Source organism: Garra rufa, chromosome 7 (assembly GCF_049309525.1).
Source record: "Garra rufa chromosome 7, GarRuf1.0, whole genome shotgun sequence".
NCBI lineage: Eukaryota > Metazoa > Chordata > Actinopteri > Cypriniformes > Cyprinidae > Garra > Garra rufa.
The window spans coordinates 25,567,478-25,594,716 of NC_133367.1; the positions used below are offsets into that span (position 1 = coordinate 25,567,478).

Sequence of the window (27,239 nt, forward strand, 5' to 3'; positions counted from 1 at the left end):
GTCCTAAAACACAATTAAGCTTTTAGAAACTATTAAAAAAAAAGCTGAATCAGCTTGAGACGTTACACATCTATACATTTATCCCATGCATGTGCTGAAGTTGAGTAGCAAATATGGTAAAGTCAACATAGCTTTCACAAAAGCTATAGAGAAGAAATAGTTTTATTGTATTAGAAAGTCTAAGGCTACGTGAAGATTTCTAAGACATTAAAAGCCTTATTCCCTAGTTTAAAGTGTGCTGTACCAGAAAACCTTTGAGGGTGTTGAACCAAAAATTCACAATTTCACAAAATGTTTGATCAGAGCAACTGAGAAAAACCTGCAATGTACAGCCAAAGACTTGCGAGATGACCCGATGAAAGGAGGAAAAATATTTCATTCCAGAGTAGAAGATGAATATAAGACAAGCATGGCTTTCATGTTGGGGCATCTTGGCGAATACCATTCTTGATCAAGAAGAACAGAAAGGTCAGCTTGAATATGCTAAAAGAGTTCTGGAAGAATGTTTAATGGAGTGATGTGACCAAACTAGAACTTTTTGGACGTATAGATCAGCAGATTGTCTGGTGCAAAAAAGGGAAAGCTAATGAGCAGAAGAACACTATATCCCTGGTGAAAAATGGAGGTGAGCTGATCCAATTATGGGGTTGTTTTACTGTAGCATGAAGTGGAAAACATGAGCGTATGAAGGAAACCATGGATTCTTTGAAGTATCAGGCGATTTTGTGATACCTTTGGTGCAAAGACCGAAGATGATGATCAATAGACTTCCCTGCAGGACAATCATCCCAAAGTAAACATCCAAATCTACTTATGCTTGGTTCAGGGATCAGTCACAGAATGTTCTTGAGTGGCCTGTTCAGTCTCCAGATTTAATTCTCATTGAAAATATTTGGTTGAATTTGAAGAAAGCAGTGGCAAAGTGAAAACCAAAGATTATCCGTGATCTAAAAGCTTTTTCAGCCGAGGAATGGTCCAAGATTGCAGTAGAGAGTTGATCGATGCTTCTAAACACTTTCAAACAGCGTTTATTGGTGGTTTTAAATTAATAAAAGATTCTGCACCAAATTTTACTTTTGGGGGTTGAATACATTTGAACATGAACGTTTAGAGCCAATTAGATTTTTTTCCATTGTTTATCAATTTATGTTCTCAGAATTACTCAAATGTGTATTAAAATACTTTATGTAATAGTGACCTAATGCCTTTGTAGATTTGTTTTTTGAAAAACAAATTATCTGGAACAAAATGTCTTACATGTCAAGGGGGTTGAATTATTTCGATTTCAACTGTACATATATCCTAGCCTGGAAAAATCCAGACCCTAATCTATTAAGATTAAGGGTCTGGGATCGAGCAATGAAAACTGCCTAACTCGAGGGGCGGCACCAAGCATGCATTTGAAACTCTCATTGCACACAATTGGATAACGCCACGACCAATCACAACAATACATGCTTAACTACCAGCAGAGCTAAATGATGTTTCATTAACAAAGTTCGGGAGAAGTGCGTCAGATACTTAGTGTAAACATCACAAGAGGAGCCCACTCAAGTCAATCAGCGCCATAGGTTTAAATACAGCTGACTCACCTCAATTCACTCAATGGTTTATCAGTAAACCTCCACCACCCCATCTCATCACTCCGAGTTCTCACTACTCCTATTGGGGGGTACTCTGGGTTCGGGCCACTCCCGAGCTCGGAGCCCTTCACCGGACAGCACGCCAAACATGCACTACTATTGTCCGGCTAATTATATGTAAGCGTGAACTCGTGAACTGATAGATTAAACTCTTGCCGTATCCAGTGGGTAAAACAGCATAAACGTCCTTCTTGCAAAGGAACGATTCGAGTTTTCGGTTTTCTGTTCTTCTTTTATATGAAAAGCCAAGTCTAACTCGTTCATTGTAGCGGCCAAAGCCGTTTCAAACAACTTGTTCATCTGTAGCAACAGCGATCTTTCAAAGTTTACTACATGATTCGGACGTCGCAGCGCTGTCGTCATCAGTTTAGTTCGCCTCTGTCCCGCCTACATCAGATACACCGATTTGATTGGCTCCCAAAACTGCTTACGTAATGCAGTAACCTGCATCATTGCTCGATGCCAGAGTGTCTTGCAGAGACAATTCAAATTGTGCTCTCGCGAGACCTCTGGATTTCCAGGGTACATATATCCACCTTTTTCCTCAATGCGGAAGTAAGCCTATAGGTGAGACTTCTGGTTCATTAGCCACTATAGGGAAACAACGAGAAGAATAACAACGTGCAGTAAACCGTAAAACAGTTTGCACTACAAACCAGTGTGTTCATATGTAGGATAATACATTAAAACAATATGGTAAGACACCAATTTGAAATATCAAAACACAAAACTGTTTTGTACAGCTAAAAATAGATGGATGCAGATGAGACCGGAAGCCAGACCCATAAAACTTACAAACGGCCAAGCCCACTCTTAAGTGGAAAAAAAGTGGATATGCATGACCCTGGACCACAAAACCAGTCATAGCATGTGTATGTTTGTAGCAATAGCCAAAATACATTGTATGGGTCAAAATTATAGATTTTTCTTTTATGCCAAAACTTCATTTGGACAACTTTAAAACACCTAGGATGGCTTGAGGGCGAGTAAATCATGGGGTAATTTTCATTTTTGGGTGAACTATCCCTTTAAATGTATTTTTTTTCTTGAATAATCCTTACGTAATGGCAGATTTTTTTTGTGCATGTTATTGATGTTGAAAATCCCCAAGGTCAGATAAAGCACAGTATGTTAATGTGTATTCATAGTGCCAGATCAGTATAGAAATCACGTCATTTAGACTCAAATAACTTAAAAAATGAACTTGTTTGTCTGCATCCCATCCCAGGACCGGTGAGCATGTATTTCTTAAGCACACACTCGAGATGCTGAAAGTCCCTCATTCTTATTTGTATTCAGACTGAGTTTTTATTGACACAAGAAACCTCTTTACAATAAACAATCCGCACACCAAATTAAGATAATGGCAATAACGGAAGCTCGCCTTCATATTCTAAGTGCTGGGAAGGTCAGACGTGCGCCTATGAATGCGTCAGGTGAAAAACCTATCAAGTATGTCGAGGCGGGCAACAGCCGGAGTTTCTATCAAACCTTAATATCTACTGTCTGAGTTTGAGTAACTGCCTTGTCGGAGATGTATCGATGAAATAGGCTGGAACCTGCTCTGTCAGCCCCGACTAAATAAGCACAAGACTGATAAGTTCCCACAGTAAGAGTCTAAAGGTCATTAATACATTACCTGTTGGGGACTAGCGAATACTGCAGAGGAATGTATTGATTTTTTTTCCCCTCTGTTTTTTTTTTTTTTTTTTTTCCTTCCTTCCTTCCTTTCCTCTGCCTGTAGGACATGGCTGTTCCTCTGTGGGCTTTTTTATCTTTTGGATGAACAGTACATGGTTTATCCCAAATTATTTAGAACATCTATGAGATAATGGTTGAAATATGTTTATTTTTTATTTGTATACTTGCATTGCTCAGGTTTTTGTTTACAAATTTGCAAATGGAGACAATTTATATTTGTCTGCATGACTAACTTAAACATTTAAGTATCTCAGCACTATGTGGTTTATTATTATACAGCAATTATTTGGACAAGCTATTTATTTGTAATGCTTGAATCAAACATTTTATTTATGTATCTGTCTAAGTATGTACTCATTTATTTATTTTAGTTAAAGAGCTTGTTAAAAATAATAGTGAATAGGTACACTTTATGTTTGTCTATATACTAATTTGAAAGTACTTGTAAGTACTTTGTCCAATTTATTCAATACAAATAAAGATGATAATAATGATGTTGAAAATAATGATGATGATGATGATGATGATGATGATGATGATGATGATGATGATATAATAATAATAATAATAATGATTATGATGATAAATATATTTGAAACAAATTCGTAACTAGGCATTGTTGTTATAATATTTAATACTAATCATAATATTATTATAATTATTTATAACAATTTGTAATTTGTAATATATTTGCCTAGTTAAATGATGATGATGATGATGATGATGATGATAATAATAATAATTATAGTATTATTATTATAGTTATTTATAACAAAATTGTAATGTTAAATAAATATGCTTTTTAAACAATGATAATGCCTAGTTAATAATATAAATAATAATGGTAATAATAATATTTATTAATATTATTATTAAAATGTTTTTACAACAAATTTAACTGGGCGTTATCATTGTTTTTATTGGTATAATAATAATTATAATAATAATAATAATAATATTATTATTAATTAATTTAGAATATTATATTATTATTAACAAATTTGTAGTTTTAAAACAATTTATGTCTAAATAACACATTTGACACTTATTCATTATTATATTAATATCAACATTAATATTAATATTAATAATAATAATGGATTATTCATTATATTATTATTATTTCTAAACAATTTATATTTGTCTTAAAACATTTGAGACATTTAAATATCCTACACTAACTCCTACATTAAATTAATAATAATAATAACAATGTATTCTTAATTATATTAGGAATATTGTAATTATTTATAACAAATTCATAATTGTTAAACAATTTATCTTTGTCTAAATAATATATTAAAATATCCAAAACCTGTATTAAATTAATAATAATAAAAATAATAATTGTTTATTACTAATATTACTATTATTAAAAACAAATTTTTAAATGGGCATCATCGTTGTTGTTGTTGTTGTTGTTTGTATATTTGTATAATAATATTTATTATTAATTATGGTATTATTGTAATTATAATATTATGATAATTTATATTTATAGCAAATTGTAATTTGCAAACAATTTATATTTGTCAAAATAACACATTTGAGACATTTAAATATTTAATTCACGCATCAAATAATAATAATAATACATTACTATTATTATTATTGTTATTAAAATGTATTTCAAACAAATTCGTAAATAGGCATTATCACTGTTGTTGTTGGTCTAATATTTATTATTAATGATATTGTTATTATAATGTTATTTATCATACTAATTATTATTTATCACAAATTTGTGATTTGTCATGAATATAATTTAAAAAAATTATATTTGTGTATTAAATAACACATTTGAGGCATTGAAGTATCATGATAAATAATTCTGAATAATAATAATAATAATAATTTAATAACAACAATAATAATAATAATTAACAATTATTATTTTATAAATAGATTTTAAACTCATTTAGAATTAGGCATCATTATTGTTGCTGTTTTCGTTACATTTCTATCATTATTATTATTATTATTATTATTATTATTATTATTATTATTATTATTATTATTTGTCAAAAAAAAAGTATTTGTTCTACCATATCCATTTAACTATTATTATTATCATCATTATTTTTTTTAAATTAATCAATTATACTTATAGTATTAATAACGACTATTATTATATATATTTTTTTTTTGTATAGCTAGAATTGACTTTGTCCTCTCTTACTTTGTAGTTAAACAGCTTGCCTCCGGACACATGCACTGAGTTCAATTTCTCCAGGAAGGGTCAGCTGATCGTCAGCGCGAGTCGTCCATCCAGCAGCCTGGGATCGGTGGTGTCCAACGGTACAGCTTCAACTAACGCATCTTCCGAGCAGCTTCAGAGATGGATACAAGCAGCGGCAAAGGTGGGATGTACCTCATGTCATTTTTCCTCTAGATAAACATTGTTTCATTTAACATGCCAAATACTAAACATAATTTCCACTATGTTGTTTCCACTTTATCTTGTTTGTTTATCACAGGAAAGGAAGATAGAGCTCATCAGCCTGCAAAAACCATTATCTGGAGGTCTGGGTTTCAGTGTTGTCGGCTTGAGACCAGAAGGGGTCGGCAGTCATGGTGTTTTTGTCCGACAGGTGCAACAGGGGAGCGTCGCAGACAGGTGAAACCATTAGTCCGTCTCTGTTGTTGCAAATATCTCCTTATTGTTTTACATTATTTTGTTTTGTTTGAATTCACTGAATGATATTTGTTATCTCCAGGGATGGAAGATTGCAGGAGAACGATCAGATTCTGGCGATTAACGCGATTCCTCTGGATCAAAGCGTGACGCAACAGCAGGCCATCGCTCTCCTCCAGCAACAGAGAGACCGAGTGGAGCTGGTGGTGGCCAGAGACAGTGCCCCCAAGCCCCGACTCTCTACATCTGGACCTCTTCAGACGGTATGGCTGTTTTAAATGTCACCGCATTGTTGTCTGCAGTTTTTAACTTGGACTTTGTGTCATAGTTCTCCAGCAGGTGTGGATAATACTTTGAAACTGTAGCTTGATAGTTTACAAATCAAATGTGGTGTCTGTGGCCATTGTTGGATGTCAGTAACATCAAACGCCTTTAAATTAAAAAAATATATATATTTATTATATTATATTATATATTTATTTAGTTTGTTGCATCTCCTTTTTCATTTATTTATTACTTTTTTTTTTCTTTTTTTTTTTTTTTAGTTTTGTTTTGTTTCCTCGATTCAAATGTTTAGTTGCAAAAAAGCAGTTTAAAAAAAAAAAAAAGCTAAAAGCGGCTTTTCCTTATTTTGTTTATAAAACCCAATTCAAACCACATCCATATGTGTCCATTCTGCAGCATCATACAAATTGTTGAGTTTATATCTTGCAATTCTGAAAACAAAGTGTGCAGTGTAAGATTAAAAGGTAAGTTTCTGTTTTGTTTTGTTTTTTGTTTAGACATTAGATTTTTATTTAGTTTTATTTTTAGTGTTTTTTAAATTTGTCTTGTTTTGTTTATAAATTACGAGTTTTTCGTTTTGTGTGTTTTGTTTTGCATTTATTTTTGTTTTCTGTTTTGCATTTAATTTTTTCAGTTTTTTTTTTGTTTTGTCTTATGTTTCTTTTATGTTTTTTTATTTTTAGGTTCATTTTTTATTTTTGCATTTTATCTTATTTTTTTTGTTGAGTTTTTGTTTGTTGATTTTAGTCTTGTTTATTGTGTTTTTTATTTTTATTTTTTGGTTTGTTTTATTTTTGTTTGTCTGTTTTATTTATAGTTTTGTTTCCTCAATTCAAATGTTTATTTGCAAAAAACTCTTTCTTCCAACTACATGCGTATGTATCCATTATGCAACATCATACAAATTGCATAATATTGTCCAAGTTTTATATCTCCCAGTTCTGAGTTTATATCTTGCAATTCTGAAAAAGAAGTGTTATATATTTCTGACAAAAGTGAGATTAAACAGTCACGTTTACGTTTTCTTTTTTTTTACCGTTGTGGAAGCAAACAAAAAACTAATTGTGAGATTTAAGTTTGAGATTAATTTTTGTCTCGCAATTTTGACTTTATTTCTCACAATTGCAACTTTGTATCATGCAATTCTGAGAAAAAAAGTCACAATAACCTTTTTTTTATTCAGTGGTGGAAACTGGCTTCCACACAAAAGTGATTTAGTCAAGAGCAGGGAGAGATTTTCCCTCTATTGTTATTTGATTAACATGAATAACAGACAGCAGGAATATTAGACTGCTATCACTCTAAGACCTACCCAGATGCCATATACTGTTGCACGTGTTTTCTTTCTCAGCTATTTGCTTTCACTTAAAACCTAAATTACTGTGTTTACGAGGGTACTTGCACAGACAGACATTTTGACATAAAAGTATCTGTATTTAACCGTTAAAGGCCTATAAAGCGACAAAAATCAGTTCTCCTGCATCTCTGCATTCGTTAAGTACTCCTGCATCTTTCACACAGCATGCGTATATAATGAAATAAGTTCTCAGCAACGTCACATAAGCATGTAACTTTGTTTCTAATTTAGTTTCTATTGATAAGATTTCATGTACATTTCTATACTTATTAATGAAGTGCAGATGGCATTTTTGGCTTTGACATGGTTTTCAAGTTTAATCTTAGCTGTTTAATAAGACAAGTGTTTCCTAAGGCCTAACAAACTGAGCTTAGTTTATATTGGGGATATTTTAATTGCGACCAGTTACACAAACATATACACATTATCAAATCCAGTGACAGAAATTGTAACAAATTGCTTAAGGATCTTGATTTAACCTGCCTGGGCTATGAACAGTAACTCGGCCTAAACTAAGAGCATATTTATTTGCCTTGTTCCCATTTTTATAATGTGATCCTCAGAAAAATAAAGCCCTTAAAACATCCTGTTATAATCTGAGCATGTCTAAACCAAAGACAGAAATGCACAGATGTTCTCAGGTTCATCCGAAAGAGGAAGAAAATGAGGTTGGAAAGACCAACAGCCAGTAGATGAACTGCATTAACCTAAGCCTTCAACAATAAACACAACGCTTCCCTCTCGTCTGCTTTAATTAAGTACCCAAACTTAACCGCTCTCAAATTAACGACGAATACACACAGCGAGTTCTTCTTGCTGGAAAAATGATGGTAGTTTTGATTTGGTCTTTACGTTGTAAGCCAGGTTCTGTATTTCTGCTCTGCTGATGCTTATTTTTTAGATCTGAAATGTTTAATATCGTTAATTCGGACTATATAGGAGCCAGACTTTTGTTTCATTCAAGTGTTGTTCCGTTTGGGGCTCGTGTTTAATGGAGCAAAAGTCTGGTTTTCATTTGATTGCTTGTTGTCTGGCCAAACTCTCTGTCGCCAGATGTCAACAAAGTAGTCAGTGCCGCTGAACTTGTTTATAAGTCAGATTAAGTGTCTGTTTGTTGCGCTATATAAAATAAAATAGATTTTATCGCAAACATGACTCAACACCGCAAACACAGAAGGCAGTGGAAGGAACAGAAGGCTTTGCCAAGACGTGATATTGCAGATTATGGTGATTTAAAAAAATAAATAAATAAAAGGAAAGGGGAAAAAAAAGCTTTTGAATGAATCTCGCAAACTTGTCAAGAATTTCAACAGGTCATATTTCAGCCCCAAAATCAATAGAGAAAAAAATGTTTTTAAAGGAAACAAAACCTGTTTTTTCACCATATAATAATTTTAGTAGTATTTATACTAGGGTTGTCAGTTTAAAATGTAGTGTGATTATTTGTGATTTTAATATGATTAATTCTCAAATTTGTTAGTCATTTAAGATTTTAAATGGAGTAGTAGTAGTAGTTTTATATTTATGTAAGGAATAATTGACTTCGGGCCGTAGAATTCTTAGAAAATAATGCACACCCGAGGTGGTTATGCGGTCACGACGCGAAGCGGAGTGGCCGTTACTCCTCGGGTGTGCATTATTTTGGCAGAATTCTACAGCCCGAAGTCAATTATTCCTTACATAAATATAAAACTACTACTAGTATTATTGTTTTCTGGACACAAAAATAATTATGTTTTAGTTTTTTTTTTAGATTGATATATATTTAGAATTGTGAATTATTCTGATGTAGTATGATTTTATTTATTTATTTTTATTTATTTATTTTTTTACATTGGCATGTTTTCTTTTTTTTGTAATGATATATTTCGGTGCAGGATTTATTTAATTTTATTTTGCGACCTGGACATGTTTTTTTTTTTGTTTTCATTTTTTTCTTTTTATATTGATATATTTAGAATTGTGAATTACTCTGTAGTATGATTTTATTTCTTTTTGGTGATCTGGACGTATTTTCTTTAGAATTGTGAATTATTCTGATGTAGTATGATTTTATTTATTTATTTATTTATTTATTTATTTATTTATTTTGGTGACCTGGGCATGTTTTTAATAATATATATAGATTTTATTTTATTTTATTTTATTTTATTTTATTTTATTTTATTTTATTTTGTGACCTAGACATGTTTTCAGTTATTTTTTTTTTATTTTATTTTACTTTGGACATGTTTTTTATGTTAGTTTTATATTGATATATATTTAGAATTGTGAATTATTCTGATGTAGTATGCTTTTTTTTTTTGGTTACCAGGACATATTTTCTTTTTTTCCCCCTTTTTTTTGCAATGGTATATTAAATTTGAGAATTATTTTATTTTGTTTTATTGTATTATATCTTTAATTATATTGATATATATTTAAGATCTTGAATTATTCAGATTTAATTATTTATTTATATATATATATATATATATATATATATATATATATATATATATATATATATTAGTGGTGGGCATAGATTAATTTTTTTAATCTAGATTAATCTAGATTAAATCTTGAAATTAATCTAGATTAATCTAGATTAAAATGGCTAATTTGAATTCTGCTGAAGGCATTCAGAATATGTGTGCTACCCAAATAATGACTAAAAGTAAGTCTTTGAGAACGGGTTTCTCAAGCCAGGTGGCGCATTAGACCAGGCGCTCATCTCCTGTTTCCAAAATGCATTACAAACTGCTTGACAATTGCATTTACAACACAATTAACTATACAAACTTGAGCAACCAAGTACTTCTGCGCAAAAGGCTGTACGACGTGCGCGTTCCAGTAAAATATACAGGCGCGCGGGTATGGATAGCCTATCTGCGTTCATCTTCCAATAAACTGTGTTGCTTTTAGAAGCGTCAATTCAGTTGTTGCATATAGTTTAATGTCTTTATTTCGGGATTATCAAAGTAAATTATAACTCAAACTTGAGATTTTACTGGGACACAGCAGATTTTCACTGGGGCAAGTGCCCCAGTAAACTGGTCCTTCTCAAAAATTAGCATATTGTGATAAAGTTCATTATTTTCTGTAATGTACGGATAAACATTAGACTTTCATATATTTTAGATTCATTACACACAACTGAAGTAGTTCAAGCCTTTTATTGTTTTAATATTGATGATTTTGGCATACAGCTCATGAAAAAACCCAAAATTCCTATCTCAAAAAATTAGCATATCATGAAAAGGTTCTCTAAACGAGCTATTAACCTAATCATCTGAATCAACTAATTAACTCTAAACACCTGCAAAAGATTCCTGAGGCTTTTAAAAACTCCCAGCCTGGTTCATTACTCAAAACCGCAATCATGGGTAAGACTGCCGACCAGAAGGCCATCATTGACACCCTCAAGCAAGAGGGTAAGACACAGAAAGAAATTTCTGAACGAATAGGCTGTTCCCAGAGTGCTGTATCAAGGCACCTCAGTGGGAAGTCAGTGGGAAGGAAAAAGTGTGGCAGAAAACGCTGCACAACGAGAAGAGGTGACCGGACCCTGAGGAAGATTGTGGAGAAGGACCGATTCCAGACCTTGGGGGACCTGCGGAAGCAGTGGACTGAGTCTGGAGTAGAAACATCCCCAGGTCAAGCCACTTTTGAACCAGAAACAGCGGCAGAAGCGCCTGACTTGCCTCCATGCCACGCCACATTGAAGCAGTCATTTCTGCAAAAGGATTCCCGACCAAGTATTGAGTGCATAACTGAACACAATTATTTGAAGGTTGACTATTTTTGTTTTAAAAACACTTTTCTTTTATTGGTCGGATGAAATATGCTAATTTTTTGAGATAGGAATTTTGGGTTTTCATGAGCTGTATGCCAAAATCATCAATATTAAAACAATAAAAGGCTTGAACTACTTCAGTTGTGTGTAAAGAATCTAAAATATATGAAAGTCTAATGTTTATCAGTACATTACAGAAAATAATGAACTTTATCACAATATGCTAATTTTTTGAGAAGGACGTGTGTGTGTGTGTGTGTGTGTGTGTGTGTGTGTGTGTGTGTGTGTGTGTGTGTGTGTGTGTGTGTGTGTGTGTGTGTGTGTGTGTGTGTGTGTGTATATATACACATATATATGTATGTGTGTGTGTGTACATATATATATATATATATATATATATATATATATATATATATATAAATAATTAAATCTGAATATGAAAATCTGAAAAGATATAATACAATAAAACATATATATGTATATAAATATATATATGTGTGTGTGTGTATATATGACATGTTTTCCTGAGATCCACTGTTGTAGATCATGTCAAAAATAAGCCCTTCTTAGGTAAGACTCTGAATGCATAGTTTCTATATTACGTTGAAATACGTGTCAATCTGAGAGTTGGGAATTACTAATGTCAATCATCATGTGTCGGCTTAAAAGCTTAGCAATGAAGACGTCACTCCGCAAGCATGTATTATGTCCTCTCGCTAACCCCATATTCAAACAGACCACCACCTTCTCTTCCATTTCAATCTATTCTCTTATCGTTTAAAGCTGAGAAAATATTTATCTATTTAAGATTGTTAGGACCCCAAGGGATGACCGCTCCATTCCTTAAATGGAGGAGAGCAGGAACAAATGTAGCCGAGGTATATTTTTCCTCACTTCCCCTGCCCTTCTATCTCTCTGTAGACCCAGACCTCTGAAGCCCTTGAAAATATCTTGAATCCTAATTATACTCTGTTGGAAAGTTTCATGCAGGCAAGACTTGTGTTGCTCTGCTTTGAGATTCCCACTCCTGAAGGAATAACATCCAAGCCTTTTCCCAGCGGAGATGTTTTCTGCCTCCCACAATGGCTTTCTCATTTACCATCACTAATGTATAGATGTTTATGTAGGCTGCCACCTGAAGGAAATACGACTGTTTGTGAAAAGAAATATAGCTGTATTTGTTGAGTTTGAGTCATCAGTGTTTGAATCCTCTAACTGATTTACTATAGGATTAACAGGCTGGTTCAAGGGAATAGCAAACTCAAAAACTACAATTTTTTTAACTTTTAATCTTTTTCCAAAAGTCTGATTATTTAAATGGTTTTGTATGTTTTGTGTAGTATTTTAGTTTTGGTTTTCTTTTATGTTTTGTTTGTCTTTTCATTTTGTTTTTTAGGTATTTTATTTGTTGTGTTGTTCTTGTGTGTTTTTTTTTTTTTTTTTTTTTTTTTTCCAAGTTTGTTTCTGTCATGTTTCTTTTTGTTTTGTTTATGAATTTATTTTTAGTTTTTGGTTTTGTTTTGTTTTGCATATTTTTGTTTAGTTTTTTTATTTGTTTGCATTTAATTTTTAGTTTTTTTGCCTTTTGTGTCTTTCTTTTTTTTATCTTGTTTGATTTTATTTTGAATTTTGTTTTGCATTTTAATTATTTTTTATTACTATCTACAATTTTTATTTTTTTATTTTTTGTTTTGTCTTCATTTTTTAGGTAATTTATTTATTAATTTTATTGTTTTTCATGTTTAAGTTTTTAAATTTCATATTTATGAATTTATTTTAGTTTTTGTGTTTTGTTTTGCATGTTTATTTATTTATTTTTGTTCTGTTTTGTCTTGTGGTGTTTCGTTTTGTTTTTTTAATTTAATTTTTAGTTTAGTTTCATTTTTGTTTTTGTTTGTTTTTTTATAATTTTTTTTAAGTTTGTTTTTGTCTTGTTTTTTGTTTTGTTTATGTATTTATTTTTAGTTTTTGGTTTCATGTTTTGTTTTGCATATTTTTTTTTATTTAGAATTTTTTTTATTTGTTTGCACTTTATTTGTAGTTTTTTTGCATTTTGTTTCTTTTTTTTATCCTGTTTGATTTTATTTTGCATTTGTTTTGCTTTTTTATTACTATCTACAATTTTTATTAGTTTTTTGTTTTCTTTTTTGTTTTGTCTTTTAATTTTTTTAGGTATTGTTTTTTTGTTTTGTTTTGTATTTAGTGTTAAAATTTTTAATTTGTGACCCTGGACCCTTTTTACATTTTTGTTTTCTTTTTAGTTTTTTAGTTTTGTGTTGTTTTTTTGTCTTTTTGTTTTCATTTATTTTTAGGTTTTGTTTTTGTGTATATTTTTGTTTTGCATTTTGTTTTCTTTTTTTATTTATTTTTTTAGTTTTGCATATATTTTGTTTAGCATTTTATTTAAGTTTATTTTAGTTTTTTGCATTTAGTTTTTTTTTTGTTTTATTTTAAGTTTTGTTTGTTTTTGTTTTGTTTTATTTTTATTTATTTTTTCATTTGTTTATTTATTTTAACTTTTTCATTTTGTTTTCTGTTCCGTTTTGTGTTTTTGTTTATTTTTATTTATTTTTTTTGCTTTTTGTTATTATAGTTTTATTTTTGTTTGTTTGTCTTTTTTAATTTATTATATTTTATTTTTAGTCTTGTTGGTTTTTGTTTTTGTTTGGATTTTATCTTTTGTTTTTTTTCACATTTGTTTACTCTTTTTTTGTTTTTTGCTTTGTCTTGTTTTTTATTTTTAATTTTTGTCATTTTTATTTGTTTAATTTTGTTTTTTTATTTTAGTCTTGTCTTGTTTTAGTTTTTTTTTAGTTTTGTCTGTTTTGTTTCTTCAACTCAAATGTTTAGTTTCAAAAATAGGCACATGTTTTTTTTTATACAACCCAATTCTAACCACATCCATGTGTATAAATTATGCAACATCATAAAAATTGCTTAATATTATCTGAAGAATGACACATTTTTTCCCCCTGATCTAATGTACACTGATGAATCATGACAGAGCTGAATTTCGACCCGAGCACGCAAGTCTCAAAAAGCACTTGAGTGTTTCTTTGGGGAATCAGAAGGAGACTTCTTATCTCCAAAATGGTTCTTTTCTCCTCACAGCGGGACGAGCGCGAGTATAAAGCTTTGTTTCGAAAGAGCGACGGGGCGAACGGCAGAGGAGGGGTTTCATTAGATAGTGATAAAATTGCAGAGGTAGTCACCCGGCAGATAACATCCTGGTAATAAGAGAACAGAAATGTACTGATTGCAGGTCATTTATATGAGCCCAAGGAGACTTGGGTGATTAGGAGCACGGCTGACGTGAGATCACAAAGACTCTCATGGGCTTTCCTGACCCTGACATTGATCAGCCACTGCGGGATCACACCGTTAACACGTTCATTAGCATTTCGTGCCCTATTACGACTCTGCCGCAGGATGTAGTCACAGGTCTTGGGTCGTCAATCGCTACCTATTTGGACAATCAAAGGTGATTGAATGGATCTTTATTCTTTAAGTAGACAGTTTTGTGACTTAAAGTAAGTTATGACCGATGCCCACTGACCTCTAAATGTGTAAGACAAGACGAGGGATTGAAAACTGTCTCCTGTGTGTGTCTTTTACAGGAACAGTGGGGACATGTGGAGGAGATCGAGCTGGTGAACGATGGATCCGGCCTAGGATTTGGGATCGTCGGAGGCAAGGCAACAGGAATGGTGGTCAGGACCGTGTTGCCAGGAAGTGTGGCTGATAGGGTTTGTTGGCATCTTCTACATGTTTCCTCAATGCTTTTTGCTAAGAATTATTGCTAATTTCTGAACCATTGAGTTTATATATTTAGAATGTTCTTCACTAGAATCACAGTGTCTGATGTCTTCTTAATCGTTCGCAAAACACAGTTGAGTTCTCTGAAATACTTAGTGAAAAAAACGTTGCATTATCTCACAAAAATGTTGCGTTTCCCAGGGCATTTACCATGTTTGGTAAATCTGTCCCTAAGCGTTTGCTCACAAATTAGTTGTGTTCCCCTGAGAAAATTTTTCATTTGCTCACAAAACTATTGTGTTTCACCAAAAGACTTTGCGCTCTTTCACAAAAATGTTGCGTTCCAGAGGGAATTTGCCGTTTAGTAACTATGACCCTAAGCATTTGCGCTCTAAATTGTTGCGTTTCACTGAAAAACTTTGTATTTGCTCGAAAACGATTGCATTCCCTGAGAAACTTTGCATTAGCTTGCAATTGTATTGTCTGAGAAACTTTTCGTTAGAATGCAAAGTATTGCGTTTTCCAGAGAAACTTTGCTAACTTGCAAAACTGTTTTGCAAGTTAACACAAAGTTGTTGCGTTCCCCTGAGAAACTTTGTTAGCTTGCAGAAGTATTGAGTTCCCCTGAGAAACTTTGCGATAGCTTACCAAACTGTTGCGTTCCTCTAAGAAATTTTGCATTCTCTCAAAAAATGTTGCATCCCCCAAGGAATTTGCCCTGTTTCGTAAATCTGGCCCTAACTGTTTGCTTGCAAAACTATTGCGTTCTCCTGAGGAACTTTTTGCTTGAGTGCAAAACTATTATGTTCTCTGAGAAATTTTGTTTTAGCTTGAAACTTTCCTTTCCCTAAGCGTTCCTTTTTGCGTTCCTCCAAGAAACATTGTGTTTTCTTGCAAAAATGTTTTCCCCTCGAGAAGCGTTGTGTTTGCTTGCAAAAATGTATAATTTTCTAAGAAAATATGATTTAGCTTTCAAAAATATTGCGTTGCCCTGATAAACTTAACATTAACTTGCAAAACTATTGCTTTCCTTTTGAGAAAATTTGCATTGCAAATTGCAACTGTTGCATTTCTACAGTAAACTGTTCTTTTGCAAAAATGTTGCATTCCCCAAGGAATTGGCGCGGTTTAGTAAATCTGTCCCTAAGCGTTTGGTCACAAAACGGTTGCATTCCCTTAGTAACTTTGTGTTTGCTCACAAAAATGTTGCGTTCCCTGAGAAACTTTGCGTTAGCTTGAAAAACTATTGCTTTCCTGAGAAACTTTGCTTTAGCTTGCAAAAATATTGCGTTTCCCTGAGAAACTTTGCATTAACTTGCAAAAATGTTGCGTTACTCTGAGAAATATTGCTTTTTCTTGCAAAAATATAGCGTTCCCTCAAGAAACTTTGCGTTAGCTCACAAAACTATTGCATTTTCTGAGAAACTTTGTGTTAGCTTGCAAAAGTATTGCATTTCCCTAAGAAATCTTGCGGTAACTTGCAAAACTGTTGTGTTCCTTTTGAGAAAATTTGCATTGGAAATTGCAACTGTTGCATTTCTACAGTAAACTTTAAAACCTCGTGTTCTTTTGCAAAAATGTTGCATTCCCCAGGGATTTTGCGTGGTTTAGTAAATCTGTCCCTAAGCATTCACTCACAAAACTGTTGCATTCTCATAGTAACTTTGTGTTTGCTTGCAAAACTATTTAGCACTTTTGGGATCGGTGAAGAAACATTTTGGTTTCTTGCAAAAATGTTTTTTCCCTCGAGAAACGTTGCTTTTGCTTGCAAAAAATATTGCATTCCCCTGAGAAACTTTGCGTTAATTTGCAAAAATGTTGCGTTCATCTGAGAAACATTGCTTTTTCTCACAGAAATATTGCATTCCCTCAAGAAATGTTGCGTTTGCTTGCAAAACTATAGCGTTTTTCACAAAACTATGTTCTCTGAGAAACTTTGCGTTAGCTTGCACAACTATAGAGTTTCCTGAGAAACTTTGCATTTGCTCACAAAACTATTGCGTTCCTGAGAAACTTTGCGTTAACTTGCAAAAGTGTTGCGTTCACCGAGTAACTTTGTGCTAGCTTGCAAAAGTATTGCATTATCTGAGAAACTTTGCATTAGCTTGCAAAAAAATTTGCATTCTCCTTAGAAACTTTGCATTAACTTGCAAAACTGTTGTGCTCCCCTGAGAAACTTTGCGTTAGCTTGCACAACTATAGAGTTTCCTGAGAAACTTTGCATTTGCTCACAAAACTATTGCGTTTCTGAGAAACGTTGCGTTAACTTGCAAAAGTATTGTGTTCACTGAGAATCTTTGTGTTCGCTTGCAAAAGTTTTGCATTATCTGAGAAACTTTTTGTTTGTTGCTCACAAAACTATTGCATTCCTGAAAAACTTTGCATTAAATTGCAACAGTATTGCGTTCACTGAGAAACTTTGCGTTAGCTTGCAAAAATATTGCTTTCCCCTGAGAAACTTTGCCTTAACTTGCGAAACTGTTGCATTTGGTCGCAAAAGTAGTACGGTGGCGAAGAAGTGCAAAACAAATCACAATTCTTACAAAAATGATGCGTTCATCCAAGAAACATTGCGTTTTCTCGCAAAAATGTTGCATTTACTTGACAAATGTGAAAAACTATTGTGTTCCCTGTAAATTTTTCGTTAGCTCGCAAAAATGCTGCGTTCCTCCAAGAAACTTTGCATTCTCTCACAAAACTGTTATTTCCCCCCCGAGATACTTTCTCTAGCCAATCTCTTTCATTCCCCTGAGAAACTTTCCGTTCTCTTAGAAAACTTACCTTGTCTTCCTAGTTTTTTTTTTTTTTTTTTTTTTAAACCATCATCATGTCCCTTTAGGAGCTCTGCAAATGACATTTTATAGCTACATTTACATATCATTTATCTAATGAAAGTGTGCTTTATTGTTTTACAATATACACAAACTATAAAGTTGACATTTAGATGTTTAACTTATTGTCAACATTAGGGGGAACAGTTAATGAAATGGTACAAAAGTGACTCGTTTTGACAGTTGACCTCATGTAGGACAGTGTACAGTATGTTTGCATTTAGATATCTTTTCTCAGTCCATATCTTCAGCGCTACTGGAAAGCGTTTGACGTGGGGACTTGAAAAGCAGATTGTTCAATGCACACCTACTGATGTCAACTTTAGTCTCTTCAGTGCTTAGCCAGGAGGGACAGAGACTGGAAAACAACCTGTCCTGGTTTAGACCCCTCACACACACACACACACACACACACACACACACACACACACACACCCCTCCTCTTCTCTCCCACCCAGTGTCCAGAGCTCAGGCAACAAACCCCTTCTTGTTCAAAAGGCACATTGCTTGCATTTCACACATCAGTGGATCTTATGCTCCAAAAAAGCTGTCAAAATCAGGGCTTTGTTATCCATGGCGTTTCCCATTTCAACCTTTAATGGCTGCGGCGGGCTTCAATGCACCCCCGCTGTCCCCGGCACAGTGGCAGGAACAAGCTGCCGAGATTTTCCCTGCGCAAGTTGATGTATCAAACGCCTTTCATGTCTCGCGCTTCACAAAGACGGCTGTTCTCCTCTCCGTGCTTTGTGTAATCACTCTTTAGTCCTCCCCTTCCTCTCGCCGTCCGTTTGGCCCGTCTGCCAGAGTCCTAGAAAGAAGAATACGTCTCACAGCTCAAGCCGACCGGAAAGGGCCGTGAGGAAAGGCCACGTAAGAGTGACACGGTTATTGTGGATCTTAGACTTTTGGCTCCTGCACCTGTGGATGATGGGAACAAATTAGGTTGTAAATGCGAGATTTGGCGCAGGCCTGTGTTTGGGAGGTAAGTTATACTTTGGGGGCCAAAAAATTAAAATAAAAATGACTTCTAATATGGCCTGCAATTGTCAACAGGTCAAATGTTTTGTATCTGTGCTGGCACCAAACACTTTTATATAACATGCGTGTCATATATGAATTGCATTTTTTAGTTTTTTATTTCTAAATATACTATTTATGTTTAACAATATAAAAAATCTATATATGAAATTTTAACAATATATTAAAACATATTTTTCACCTCAAGTTCAATGATTTTTCTTGACTTTTCCTTGTTCTCTTCCAGGACGGGAGGCTGAGAACAGGTGACCACATTCTGCGGATTGGTGAGACGTCCACTCGAGGTCTGGCTAGTGACCAGGTGGTGCAGGTGCTGCAGTCCTGTGGTACCCATGTGAGGATGCTGATCGCACGAGACCCTCTGGGGGCGGTCCAGCCTCCGCCTCCACTTCCACCTGCCCCCGCCGCGGCTCCCGTCACCTCTCTGCCACCTCCACCTCCTGTGCCATCCCGCAGGGGCAGCAAAACGGTACTGAATACACAACCTTTACAATGATTTGGTGAATGCATGATTCATTAGCTGCATGAGTAAAGAAATATAAACAAACATAATGGTTAATATTGCATTGCAAATTACAAAACATTATTGAAAAGTGGGTTAGAAATGATTAAGTTTTAGTTTTTATTTATTATATTTAAACATTTTTAAGTTAATCAATCTAAAATGACCTATATTTAAAATGAATAATCAAAAATAGACATTTATAACAACAATAAATAGGTACCTTGTTCACCAAAATTATCATTACCACCTAAAAAGTGCATTGCAATGTAAAAATATCAAATATGTTATATTTTACCACCAACATAACATGGTAATATTTGTTTTACAGCATGCATTGCTGTAATAAAAATAATACATTTGTAATATTGTACCACCTTTATAAAATAGTAATAGTAGTTTTACCACTTAAAATGGCATTGCAATAATGCAAATGTAAAATATTACTATAAAATGTAAAATTTTACTACCTGTGTAACATGTCGATATTTGTTTAACACCTAAAAATGACATTGCAGTATAAAAAATATGAGAATTTAATATTTTACCACCCATATACAGTAACATTACCGCCTAACAATTGCTTTGCAGTTATAAAAATATAAAATCTGGAATATTTTACCACCTATGTAACATGGTAATTTTTGTTTTACTGCCTAAGAATTGTGTTGTATTAATAAAATTATCATATTTATAATGTCTTTCAACTATGTAACATATTACTGCCAAAAAATTGCATTGCTGTAATAAAAATATCAGATATATTTTACTATCTATGTAACATGGCAATATTCGTTTTACCACCTAAAATTGCATTGCGATAATAAATATATGTAATATTTTACCCCCCATTTTAACATATTACCGCCTAAAATTTGCATTGCAGTAATACGAATATGTCATTTTTACCACCTTTATAACAGTAATATTTGTTTTACTGTAAAATTTTTATATTTTACCATCTTTACAACAGTACTTTTTGTTTTACCACCTAAAAAATTGCATTGCAGTAATAAACATATAAATGTAATATTTCACCACCTATATAACATGGTAATATTTGTTTTACTGCCTAAAAATTGCATTGTGATTAATTAAAATATTCAATTTGTAATATTTTACAGCCATGTAACATAAATTTGTTTAATCACCTAAAAAGTACATTGCGGCTATAAAAATATCAAACATATAGTATTTACTTACTTAACTCGCTTACTTAACATAGTAATATTGTTTTATCATCAAAAATTCCATTTTTGTCATATAAATATTAAATGTGTAATATTTTATCACCTATATAACATGATAATATTTCCTTTACCGCCTCAAATTGCATTGTAGTCCTAAAAATATAAAATATGTACTTTTTTACCACCTACGTAACAGTTATATTTGTTTTACTGCCTGAAAAATTGCAGTCATAATTTCAAATATGCAATATCTTACCACCTACACAACATATTACCGCCTAAACATTGCATTGCAATAATAAAAATATGAAATAGGTAATATTTTACCACCTACATAACTTAGTTATTTATTTTATCGTCTAAAATTTAATTGTGGTCATAAAAATATCCAATATGTAATATTTTAACACCTGCATAACAGTAATATTTGTTTTGCAACCTAAAATTGTAGTTTTGTCATAAAAATCTATGTAATATTTTACCACCCACTACATAACATAGTAATAGTTGTTTTATCACCTAAAATTGCATTTGTATAATAAAAATATCAAATGTTATATTTTACCACCTACATAACAGTAATATTTGTTTTACCACCTAAAAGGTGCATTGTGGTAATAAAAATATGTAAGATTGAAATTAAATAATTGAAATAATACTCAAATAAAGTAGTCTCTGAAATTTAAATTTAAATAAAATATCCAGATGTATATCTGCAAAGATAAATTGGAGGGGAACTTTGCTTAATTTTAATTAAAAAAAATGCTACCATAAAAGATGACAATGAATAGATCAAAGTTTTCACAGAATTGTAAAATTATTTGGATTGGTTTAATTGTTTTCCCAAAATTCCTTAACTGTTGTGCGAAAATATATATATCATTAATATCTTTAACATTAATAAAACATATTTCTAATTATTTTATCTATAAAAAAACTATTGTTTTTCAGTAAAAAAATGGTCACAGTGACTATTTTCTTAACTTATTTTTTTTTTCTTCAGATTTTGGGTTAATATACACCCAAATATGTTTTTGTAGATTCACTCTGTAACAAAAAAAAAAAATTTTGGGGAAACGATAAAACAAATGTCAGTATTTGATCTGTAATGTTGCAGCCAAATTTGGAGGGCTACGAAATCCATGAAGTTGCGTTAAAGAAGAAGGAAGGCCAGAGCCTCGGGATCTCCATAATCGGATACAACGCTTTGACCACCAAGGGTAAGAAACACATTTAGCCTTGTTTTCCCAGAAACCTGACTACTAATCAGTATGTTGTTAATTATTATTTCCTCTCGTCTCTGTTGCATGTCAGATGCGGTGGGGGTCTTCGTGAAGAACGTGGTTCCAGGCAGCGCCGCTGAGCAGAGCGGGAAAATCCTTGTCCACGACAGGATAATAGCAGTGGGTTCTTAATCACTTTTTAATGAGCTCTACCTTAATTAGCCCCATGTCCGTACGAGCGCTCTGACAGAACAGAACGCCAACTAAGCGAGACGTCTCTTTCATCTCGTGTTGAGTCACAGTTTAATAAGAATGGGTTTGAGCGTGGACTCGGTCAGCTGTCGCGCTCTTCCCAGACTCACGCTAGGCTAATCAGTCCCACTAAGGCGACTTGGAGAGCCTGGTTAGCTGGGCCTGAAGTGACTTCTTGATTGTCTTTGTGTCTTGTGTGAACAGTTGGATGGCGTGAACCTCCAGGGATTCACCAACCAGGAAGTCCTGGAGGTAATGAAGCAGACGGGTGATATCGTACACCTTACCCTCATTAGGAAGATCAACTTGCCCAAGAGGACGACTGTGGAGAAATCGCTAGATAAAGGTAAAGTGACATGTTGTGTTAGGATCAGATCGGTGCATAGAGAGCTGTCATTTGATTTAAAAGATTTTAAAATAATTGTAACATTTTATCAAATTTAGTAATAATAATAAATATTTATAGTATTTTAATCTTACCTTTGTTCATTTTTAAGAAAATAAATATGTGAAATTATTGGTTGTTAAACTGCGTCAAAACAGGACATTCACACAAAAATATTTCTATGATATTTATATTTAATATTAAATACCTAAATTTTTTAAAAATTAATTCCATTATATTTTAAGAAAATAATCAATATGTGGAATTACTGGATTGTTAAACTGCGTCAAAACAGGAAATTCACACACAAATATTTGCATTATATATTTATATTTATCATCAAATACTTAAAAATTAATTGAATGCATGAAAATGAAATTTAAGAAAATAAATATTTAAAATAATTGGACTGCATCAAAACAGGAAATTCACGCACAAATATTAAATACGTTTCATTTTAATGCATTCCATTCATTTTTTAAGGAAATAAATGATATGGAATTATTGGGCTTTTAAACTGCATTAACACAGGAAAGCAAAGAGCAAAGATGTATATTATATTTCTATTTAATATTAAGTACTTAAGATTTATTTTAATGCATTCTAATAAATTTGAATAAAATTAATGAATCATGGAAATTATTTAAAATGCGTGAAAAGTATGTATGCGAAAAGTAATTTCACATACTCGCATACTTTTCACGCATTTTAAACTGCATCAAAACAGAACACTCACACACAAATATTGACATTATATTTATAATAATAAATACATGTCATTTTAATGCATTTAATTAATTAAGAAAATAAATATGTAAAATTATTGAGCTGTTAAACTGCATCTAAACAGAAAATTCAAGAAAATTTATATTATATTTGTGTATTAATATTAAATGCTTTAATTTTAATGCATTCCATTTATTTTAAGAAAATGAATAATATTTGAAATTATTGGGCTTAAACTGCATTTAGACTTAAACTGCATCAAAACAGGAAATTCACACACACACACACACACACACACACACACACACACACACACACACACACACATATACATATATATATATATATATATATATATATATATATATATATACACACACACATATATATATACACATATATATATATATATACATACATACATATATACATACATATACATATGTATATGTGCTCTCACAAGTTGTTTTTGGCAATACCCTGTTGGGAAATAAAAAATACTTTTATTTTTGTTCATTTTTAAAATAACTAAATCTCTACATATATTGTTGACTTTGAGGCTGATAATCAATGTAAAAATTGTACAAATAAAAATTTTGATTTAAATTTTATATAAAAAGAATGTATATTTAATAGATATGAGATATTTTAACTGTTAGATGTTAAAATACATTTTAAGTTAACGCATTCCTTTCTCTTTTTAAGTTAAAAGAAATATTTATATGAATTGACAGTATTTGATCAGGAAAACCACAGGCTTTCAGTTGGTTATAAGGTTATATGGAATCTCATTTCATGAACAGTATATAGGAAAAATCTGTGGTGCGTGTGGTGCTCAGGACAGACATGCTGTTGACACGTGTGAGAGTGTTTGAATTTCAAGTCAATTTTGTTGGAGCTTTTATTGCTTTAAAAATACAAGTTTGAGGCCTACCTAATATTATTAGATTTTACTGTGTCAAATCACACTGTTTTATGACCCTTAGTAGTCTTGGACTTTAGTCCTCACTATATATATATATATATATATATATATATATATATATATATATATATTACAGATTATTACAGAATTAAAAGTGTATGTTTATATACTGTTGTATTATATACAGTCCAGAGAGAGTCGTCGCGTGTGTCTCTGAAGAGATCGTCTGAGATCAAGGCGCGGGCGGATGTTCAGAGGGGCTCTGTGGTGGAGTCTATGGACCCTGCTCTGAGTGGGATCAAACAACAGCTGCAGGGGACTAGTGAGTTCATACAACACACAAACACGTCTGTACACTCACATACAGGTGCTCAACAATATGGCCAATATCACAAACATCACACAGACCAGCCTCATTTGTTCTGCTCCTGTAAAAACATCCTTTCCTTTGGTTTTGATTGGCTTTTTACTGATATGTTTAGCCTGGTTGCTCATGCAGAAAAAGAAACTTCGAGTTTACACTAGTGTTGTCACGGTACCAAAATTTCAGTATTCGGTACCAATACCATTGAAAATCCAAGGTTCTCGGTACCAATTTCGGTACCAAAGCAAAACACAATAACACATTAATTGAGCAACACACTATTTTTTATTAATAAAGTTAAACAAATAAAATGTACAAAAAAACAGTGCCATTCTTTATACTTACGTAAAATTTAGTTTTACTTAAACGTTTTTCCACAGGTTAAAAAAGTATTTCAAGGATTATAAACATTTTAGTAATTAATCTATAGTAGTAGTAGTAATAGTAATCTAAATAAATTACAGGCATAAAAATGTAAACAAGCGTCTCCCAATAGTTTTTGTCATATTTCTGCTGCTGCTGAAAAACATCTGTAGCCGTTGTCTGTTTTAGAGTTCGCTGGGGTGTTTCATGATCTTCCTCAATCTGCAGCTGTAAAAAGAAAATATAATACATTTAAGTAAAGCAGTGGGCTAAGTCTGACCAGATGTGACATTAGATCATTGACACCAGCAAAAATATGAATTTTCAGTAAACCTCAGTTGTTATAATAAATTTAGATAAGATTACATATATTAAAACCAGTGTCTATCACAGATGGAAACTGCCGTATTAAAAACACTTTATAATTTTCATTTGTTAGATAACATCGCCTAACAATAAACAGTAGTTACATGGCAATTATTCTTCATAAGGTTAGGCTAATTTCAACATTTACTAATGCATAAAATCATGTTAATCTGTTATACATGAACAAACATGAATGATTATGTGTTTGTATTAAATAACATTCACAAACATAAATTAATGTTGTAAAAATATATTGTTCACTTACTCTAAGTTTATGTTAGATGATTCATGAATTTGATCTTATTTCTAAAATATTACCAAACTAAACAGGGGATAAAACGTGTTTTATTTGATTGTACTTTTATTCAATCCAAACTGCATTCATATTTATTATTAAAAAGCTTTTTAAACCTGCTAGAGTTATCCAGCCAAGAATAAGTCTAGAACGTTTTCTGACAGACTGATATTAAGGACATAAACATTGTTAACGACACATTTGTACATTATCTAACACATATTTTGGATACACAGGTCATTTGTGTGTAAAAAATAGTAAATACATCATGTCCTTATTTTTTTTACTCCAACAAAAGTTATAGGAGCGGTAAATATTTCAAATGCATTAAGTCCCAGCATATTAGCGTTAGCCGCATTTATGCTAACGATTCACTACACAAACGGTGATGTTTATTTCAGTCTGACATTCAAATTAAAATATGCAATAATGTTCGTGACAGAAGCTCTAAATATGAAATTAAAATGAAACTTACCTTACTTGAACTCTTTCATTTGATCCCGGAGTTGGTCTTTGAGGCGTTTTAAGTTTGATGTGTTTCCTCCTTTCGAGAGAACCTAGACGACTTCCTTTGCAAATAGTTGTTTAATAGTTTTTGATGATCTATGATGTTCGCCTTGTTCAGCCGCAAATCCAAAATATTTGGAGCAAGCCTGGCTCTTCTTTGTCAACTAGTGGATTCAGAGCCGCTGCATCAGCCGCAGCGCTGGTGAATTAATGAAGAGAGCGCAACTGCGCAGTGCGCACTTTTTGTAACGCGTATCAAGAACCGGGTTGACCGGGTAGTCGGTACCACCGGTACCTAAGAAAACTTGGTACCGTAACGTTTTAATTTTTTAAGTACCGACTTGGTACCGAAGTACCGGGACTTTTGACAACACTAGTTTACACCATTACTAGTAGGTTTTTTCACACCAAGGACATAAAAAGGGTAGTTCACCCAAAACTTAATATTACATCACCCTCAAGCCTTTCTAGATGTATATGACTTTCTTCTTTCAGACGAATACCACTGGAGTTATATTAAGAGATGTCCTTGCTCTTCCGACTTTATAATGGCAGTGAATGGCTGTTGAGGTTTTGAAACCCAAAAAAGTGCATCCATCCATCATAAAGCATGCTTCACACAGCTCTGATTAGTTAATAAAGACATTCTGAAGTGTATCAGTGAGTTTATGTAAGAAAAATATCTAAATTTAAAACTTTATAAACCGTGATTTCTAGCTTCCGCTAACTGTCGTACGCAAGTTCATGGGAGAGTGATGTTCCAGCGGATGACATAGACACCGGTGATGAATTAGAAGTACAAAATGAGGATTTAGAACAAATGTCAGAGGATTTCGATAAAAGCCAAGAGGAGACTGCTTTTTTTTTTGCTGTAAGCAAAACTTGGTTCTCTCTGGTTCTCTCATATGTCCTACGTCATCTGCTGGAACTTAGCTAAAGCTAGATTACTGCTTATAAAGTATTAAATATAGATATTTTTCATACACAAACACATTAATTCACTTCAGAAGGCCTGTATTAATTATTTAGAGCTGTGTGGAGTACTTTTTATGATGGATGAATGCACTTTTTCGGGCTTCAAAATCTCAACAGCCATTCATTGCCATTATAAAGCTTGCAA

General features: G+C 32.6%; 1 protein-coding gene across 1 annotated transcript in view; it reads left to right on the forward strand.

Annotated features, from left to right (window-relative positions):
• patj (PATJ crumbs cell polarity complex component) overlaps window positions 1-27,239 on the forward strand; it is a 165,391-nt gene that overhangs the window by 2,296 nt on the left and 135,856 nt on the right. The window contains exons 4-12 of the mRNA XM_073843627.1: window positions 5,531-5,704; window positions 5,822-5,961; window positions 6,062-6,242; window positions 15,014-15,142; window positions 19,248-19,490; window positions 21,831-21,933; window positions 22,028-22,116; window positions 22,393-22,534; window positions 24,412-24,546. Coding sequence (XP_073699728.1) covers window positions 5,531-5,704; window positions 5,822-5,961; window positions 6,062-6,242; window positions 15,014-15,142; window positions 19,248-19,490; window positions 21,831-21,933; window positions 22,028-22,116; window positions 22,393-22,534; window positions 24,412-24,546 — 1,336 coding nt within the window. The remainder of the gene's footprint in view (window positions 1-5,530; window positions 5,705-5,821; window positions 5,962-6,061; window positions 6,243-15,013; window positions 15,143-19,247; window positions 19,491-21,830; window positions 21,934-22,027; window positions 22,117-22,392; window positions 22,535-24,411; window positions 24,547-27,239) is intronic.